Genomic DNA, 7,196 nt, shown 5'->3' with positions numbered 1-7,196 from the left:
AATTTCTTAGACATATGTGAGGTTACTTTTGGTCTGAGGGAAACATGGCAGGGTACCCGCATCACACGATGCGGCTGCTTGCTGCCGCCATTGACACCGCACATACGACATTTGTTTTGTTTAAATCTCACTTCCATCTGTCACTCTTCATCAGTCGAAGCCTTAATAATATCGCCACTGCCCTGCTATAAAACACTATGAAAGTGAGCATGCATTATCAGCAGTGTAAGAAACCAACAATGGAGAGAAGCACGAGAGCCTTGCTGCTACTGTTCTTGTGCTGCTGCTGCTCTGTGGCGAATGGGCAAAAGCAACAGCCGAGAGAGGGGCTGATGCAGCAACAGCAAAGCTGCAGAACGCAGCATCTGACCGCCCAACAGCCACATGAAACTATCAGATCAGAGGGCGGCACTATTGAGCTCTCTACCAGGCAAGATAATGATGAATTGGACTGTGCTGGTGTTGAATTCATCCGAGAGACTGTCGAAAGGGACTCCCTCGCACTCCAGAGATTTTCAAACGTTCCTGAAATCAGATACGTCGTTGAGGGTAGGAACTACGCCATGATATATCTTTATGGTTTTTTATTCATTCAATTATAATTGCTGATGTGAGTGTGACTTATGAGTTGAATTGGTGCTATGAACTAAATTGCTGATGTGGGTATGACTTTCGAGCTGAATTGCGTAAATTAGATTGCTGATATGATATGACTCATGAATTGAATCGATGATGTGGGTATGAACTGAATTGCTGATGCGGGTGCAGTGTCTTATGAACTAACATGCTCATATCGTAATGAGTTATGACTTAATAATGCTAATGTGGATATTTATGATTGTTCAGGTGAGGGCTGGCTTGGTGTGGTTTTTCCAGGGTGTCCAGAGACTTACAGGCGGTCTCCATTTGAAGAAGAAGGAGAGTGCGGAAGGAGGAGAGAAAGAAGAGAAGGACGAGGACAGGGAGGGCGAGGAGAAGAAGAGGAGGAGGAAAGAGGAAGAGGAGGAGGAAGGGAAGAAGAGTGTTCGAGGCACGAGCGTGAGCGGGCACGGGAAGAAAGCTCGCAGAAGATAAGAAGAGTGAGAAGAGGAGACGTGGTAGCAATCTATGCAGGGGTGGCATACTGGTGGTACAACGATGGCGACAGGCCTCTCCGAACCGTGGCCATTGCCGACGCCTCCAACCATCAGAACCAGCTCGACAAACGTTACCGAGTAAGCATTTCATTTCAACCATCTCCTATTCTCTTTCTTTTCCAATGCCGATTACGAATCAAATGCTAATCCTTATTTCTTCTCTATTTCAACGCCCCTTTTGAATTGAATGCTAATTCGTTTCATTTTCTATCCGTGCCCACCCACATGGAATCGAACCAAAATTGCAACGGCAGCCCTTCTTTTTGGCGGGATCCCCTGCAACACGGGAAAGAAGCGAGAGAGCGGGTGAGGGGGAGAGATATGGAGGCAATGTTTTGGCAGGGTTCGATGCAAACATGTTAGCGGAGGCATTGGGAGTGAGGAGACAAGTAGTGATCGACATTCAGGAGAACAACAGAGAGAGTGGGCTCATGGTGCGGGTGAATGAGCCACGTCGACCTCGACAGGGAGGAAGAGGGGCGCCCCTGTTTTTCAACACAGTGGCAGAGGACTCGGAGGAGGATGAGAGGGAGGGGGTAAGTCCAGGTGGGCTTCATCAATTCTACTGCAACATGCGCCTGCGCCACAACGCCGACCGCCCCGACGACGCCGACGTCTTTGTGAGAGATGGAGGGAGACTCAACACCGTCAACCGCTTCAAACTCCACGCTCTCTCCCACCTCAACTTGGCCGCCGAGAGAGGCGTGCTCCGCCCTGTATGCCTGAAGTTCCTCATCACCCTGTTCAAAATGTTTAATTCCGTTGTTTTCAAAGTTTCAAACAGTCGAATTCTGATGTTTAACTCGAACAATTTTGCAGGAAGCCATGTTTGCGCCATCGTGGGTTGCATGCCACGCAATACTGTACGCCACCAGAGGTAATGCCCGAATTCAGGTTGTCGAAAACAGGGGAAGGCGGGTGTTCGACGGACGAGTCCAGGAAGGACAGTTCCTGGTCATCCCTCAGTTTTATGCCGTAATGAAGAGGGCTGGCGACCAGGGATTCGAATGGATTACCTTCACCGCATGCCACAGGTGAGCGAGTTTCAATTTATTGCTTTCCCTCTGTCTGCAACATAAGCAGGAAAAGTGTATTGAGGGCTGTGATTTATGTGCAGTCCAATGCGGTCGAGCTTTACCGGAAGGAATTCGGTGCTGAAGGGGATGCCGCAGGAGGTGGTGATGAACGCGTACAACATATCGAGGGGAGAAGCGCATGAGTTGAGGTGGAACAGAGAGCACGAGTACCTCATTCTGCCCCCTCAGCGGATGGCGGAGAGAATCTGAGTAGTGAATGAAAGCAAGGCATCGTAAGAGATCTGGTGATGTGGCTTTTATGTACAAGGAATATGACACGCGATCTACATAGTTGTCATTGAAATAATGAGAAATAAATATAATCTCATGCCTTTCAAAGTTTTTCTTATAGTTGGAATGAAATCAGGTCTTATTTTAAAAAATATAAGTTCACAATGTATGCTCTATACAAACTTCAGAGATAATTATTTCTTGACAAATATCATTCTACACAAAAAAGCACGGAGCAATTGGAAGTCGAACCCAAATGTATACAAACAATTTTTATTTTTATTTTTATTTTTATACAAACGTATTTAATCAAACAGAAACACGGTACGGTAAGATATAGATATATAGAGTTTTCAGTTATACGAAATAGATATATATAGAGAGGAGTTCCAGGCAAGAAAGGTAGAGAAGTGTAAGGTACGCGATCTATATGCAGTCGATAGAATGCATGTACGTGCCATTCAACAAATATTTCAAACTTATTATTTTTGAGCTTATTATTATTAATTAAAATATTTATTAATTTATTCAAATATTTATTAAAAATTTATTGATTTATTCAAATGTTTATTAATTTATTAAAAAATATATAGAATATATATTTGTGGTAAGTAAACATGAAGGGGAGATCTCGATAGAACATATGAATGCATGTATGTCTCATTCAACAAGTATTTCGAACTTATGAATGCATGTATGTGCCATTCAACAAATATTTTAATTTTGAGCTTATTATTAATTTATATATAAAAAACATAGAACATGTATTTGTGGTACTTATTAATTTTTAGTTTTATTAATTATTACTTACAATTCAACAAATATTTTGAAGTTATCAATTTTGAGTTTATTATTAATTTATTAAAATGTTTATTAATTTATTAAAAAATATAGAACAAATTTATTAATTTTGAGCTTATTTTTAATTGTTAATTTATTAAAAAATTATAAAACATGTATTTGTGGTACTTATTATAATTTTAAGCTTATTATTAACTTATTAAAATCTTAAGCAAGAGCCTAGAACACAACGGCAATTTGTGAACCTTTTATGTGGGAGGCCTTGGTTTCAAATTCGCTTAACACAAAAAAATAATTAATTACAAAAAAATAACAATAATTAATCTAGGCTTTGACCATTTACTGATCTAAATTTTTTTATTAAAATATTTATTAATTTGTTAAAAATATATAGAACATGTATATTTTGAACTTACTAATTTTGACCTTATTATTAATTTATTAAAAAAATATAGAACATGTATTTGTGGTACTTATTAATTTTACGATTATTATTAATTTATTAAAAAATAGAAAATGTACATTTCAAACTTATGAATTTTGAGTTTATTATTAATTTATTAAAATATTTATTAATTTTAAAAAATATAGAACATACATTTGTGGTACTTATTAGTTTTGAGCTTATTATTAATTTATTAAAAAAAATATAGAAAACGTATATTTCGAACTTATTAATTTTGATCTTATTATTAATTTATTAAAAAAATAGAAAAATAGAGAACATGTATTTGTAGTATATTTGTGGTAGTAAACATGGAGGGGAGAAAATCATAACAAAAGAGGAACTTATTAATTTTGTTAATTTTGAGCTTATAATTAATTTATTAAAATATTGATTAATTTATTAAAAAATATAAAACATGTAATTGTGGTAGTAAACATGATGGGGAGAAAGTCGCAACAAAAGAGAGATTTCAAAAGGGAGAAAGTCGCAACAAAAGAGAGATTTCAAAAGGGAGAAAGTCACAACAAAAGGGAGGGGTTTCGAAGGAGAGAAAATCACAACAAAAGGAGGGGGGAGAAAGTCACAAAAAAAGGAGGGGTTTCAAAGGGAAGAAAATCACAACAAAAGAAGGAGGAGGGGTTTCAAATGGGAACATTTTAGAGGGGACATAATACCATAAGGACCATGAGGTGACATAATAATATATAACATAAGGATCATGAGGAGGGGTTTCAAAGGGGAACATTTTAGAAGGGACATAATAGCATAAGGATCATGAGGTGACATAATAACATAAGAAAAATGAGGTGAGGGGTTTTGAGTGGGGACATAATAACATAAGGATCATGAGGTGACATAATAACATAAGGAACATGAGGTTATGGGTTTTAAAGGGGAACATTTAAAGGGGGGACATAATAACATAAAGATCATGAGGTTAGGGACCAAGACAATTTCAACTTTATGAAAAGACTATATGATCAAGACAATAATAACATAACGATCATGAGGTTAAGGACCAAGATAATTTCAATTTCAAGAAAAGACTATGTATGACCAAGACAATTTCAATTTCAAGAAAAGACTATCTATGACCAAGACAATTTGAATTTCAAGAAAAGACTATTTATGACCAAGACAATTTCAATTTTAAGAAAATACTTCAATTTCAAAAATAGACTATCTATGCACATGATAACTTCAATTTAAAGAAAAGGCTATCTATGACCAAGACAATTTGAATTTCAAGAGACTATCTATGACCAAGCCAATTTCAATTTCAAGAAAATACTATCTATTTAATATATTAAATATATTATGAAGAAAGCCACAACAAAAGGAGGGGTTTCAAAAGGGAACATAATATCATAAGCATCATGACGTTAGAAATCAAGTATATAGTAACATCATGAGGTTAGAGACCAAGTCAATTTTAATATGGAGAAAGTCATAAGAAAATGATGAATTTTAATATAGAGAAAGTCATAAGAAAAGGAGGGATTTCAAAGGGGAACATAATAACACAAGGATCATAAGATTAGGGAATGAGTCAATGACCAACACGATTTCAATTTTAAGAAAAGGCTATCTTTATAATATTACTATCTATATAACATGATATGCAGAAAGTCACAACAAAATGAGGGGGTTTAAAGGGGAACATAATAACATAAGGATTAAGAGGTCAGAGACCAAGTCAATTTTAATATGGAGAAATTATAACAATAGAAGGGGGTTTCAAAGGGGAATATAATAACATTAGGATCATGGGGTTAGAGACCAAGTCAATTTTAATATGGAGAAAGTTATAACAAAAGGAGGGTTTTCAAAGGGGAGCTCATAATAACATAAGGATAATAAGGTTTGGGACTAAGTCAATTTCAATTTCTGAAAAGACTATCTATATCTTAAACATGGTATCTAAGAAGTCACAACAAAAGGAGAGGTTTCAAAGGGGGACATAATAACATAAGGTTCATATGGTTAGGGACCCAATCAATTTTAATATGGAGAAAGCCACAAGAAAAGGAGGGGTTTCAAAGAGGAACATAATAACATAAGGATCATAAGGTTAGAGATCAAGTTAATTTAAATTTCAAGAAAAGATTATCTATATATTAAACATGATATGGAAAAAGTCACAAAAAAAAGAGAGGTTTCAAAGGGGAACACAATAACATAAGGATTATAAGGTTTAGTGACCAAATCAATTTCAATTTCAAGAAAAGACTATATATATATATATATATATATATATATATATATATATATATATATATATATATATATATATATATATATATATATATATATATATATATATATATATATATATATATATATATATATATATATATATATATATATATATAACATGATATGGAAAAAGTCACAACAAAAGGAGAGGTTTCAAAGGGGAACATAATAAAATAAGGATCATAGGGTTAGGGACCAAGTCAATTTTAATATGGAGAAAGCCACAAAAAAAGGAAGTGTTTCAAAGGTAAATATATGTTAGAGAAAAAGATTAATTTAATTTCATTAATTAAATTACTTTTTTTTTCCCTTAAGATTTCCCTTTATGCACTTTTGCATTCTCATTTAATAATTATTTAGTAATATTAAATAGCATTTACCTTTTAGGTTACCATTTTTGAGTTTCAATCTCCTGCTAAGGATAGATGTTACATCTTTTATTTATTTGAGAATGCATTTACATGTTTTTCATAGCAAACTCTTGCCTCCTCTTGTCTTTTTCTTCTTTGTGACAGGTTTTCTACATGTAGATATTCGAGGGATTCATGGATTTGTTTTGCATATTGCTCAAATCTTTAATGGTATCAGAGCTAGATCTACTATAGCTTATTCAGTATTTGGAGAAAAAGGAGAATGAGGGTTTGACAGGTCAAATGTAGAGTTTTTTCAAGTATTTTATGAGAAAATAAGGGGATCATTATTTTTTAGAGTAGTTTGAGGCCAAATAGACATCAGAGATGGATCTAGAAGGTGTCAATACCCCTGTTTCCATATAAAGTTCGTCCATTTTGGACAACGTTGATCTGGGAGGCAAATCTTTTTCTTAGAAGGTCGTACGACCTCCTACACACACTCTGAGGTGATTTTTTAAAATAAAAAATAAAAAAAATTGAAAAATAGATCGCAAACCATTTTCCAGCCCGCAGACCTATTTTCCAAAGTTGTTGCCCTGTTCTCTAGCCCACAGTAGCATTTTTTGGTGTGCACATGCTTTCCTGGCCCCAACAACATTTTCTAGCACCTGACAATGTTTTCCAACAACTGGTTCTTCATTTTTTTCCCATCACCACTATTGCAACCTATCATTGCCACCACCACTACTCCTCCACCATAGGGTCCGCTACCTACCGTCCACCTAGGTTCAACCATTCACGTGGAGTGTTCAACACTTGCCACATCAACGTATTTGAGCACACTACCATGTGGATGCCAAGTGGTAGTCATTTTTGGCTATGATGTCCCCCTAGC

At 35.5% G+C, this 7,196-nt stretch overlaps 1 protein-coding gene across 1 annotated transcript; it reads left to right on the top strand.

Moving 5' to 3' along the window:
* The first annotated feature begins 239 nt into the window (after positions 1-239).
* LOC149535570 (11S globulin seed storage protein Ana o 2.0101-like) lies at positions 240-2,422 on the top strand. Its single transcript, XM_089803795.1, has 5 exons — positions 240-549; positions 847-1,214; positions 1,391-1,852; positions 1,956-2,170; positions 2,254-2,422. Exons 1-5 carry the CDS (start codon positions 240-242, stop codon positions 2,420-2,422), a joined length of 1,524 nt encoding a protein of 507 aa, XP_089659921.1.
* The last annotated feature ends 4,774 nt before the right edge of the window (positions 2,423-7,196 follow it).

The sequence above is a fragment of the Cupressus sempervirens genome, chromosome 10, assembly GCF_028749045.1.
Source record: "Cupressus sempervirens isolate cs-2001-9-10 chromosome 10, ASM2874904v1, whole genome shotgun sequence".
Taxonomy (NCBI): domain Eukaryota; kingdom Viridiplantae; phylum Streptophyta; class Pinopsida; order Cupressales; family Cupressaceae; genus Cupressus; species Cupressus sempervirens.
Note: the sequence above shows the minus strand (reverse complement) of the source record. Positions and strands in the feature narration are given on the sequence as shown.

Coding starts and splice junctions, on each gene's coding strand:
- LOC149535570 (XM_089803795.1), top strand. CDS start 240: ATGGAGAGAAGCACGAGAGCCTTGCTGCTACTGTTCTTGTGCTGCTGC. Junction 1,215..1,390: donor AGCTCGACAAACGTTACCGA/GTAAGCATTTCA, acceptor TTGCAACGGCAG/CCCTTCTTTTTGGCGGGATC. Junction 2,171..2,253: donor ACCTTCACCGCATGCCACAG/GTGAGCGAGTTT, acceptor ATTTATGTGCAG/TCCAATGCGGTCGAGCTTTA.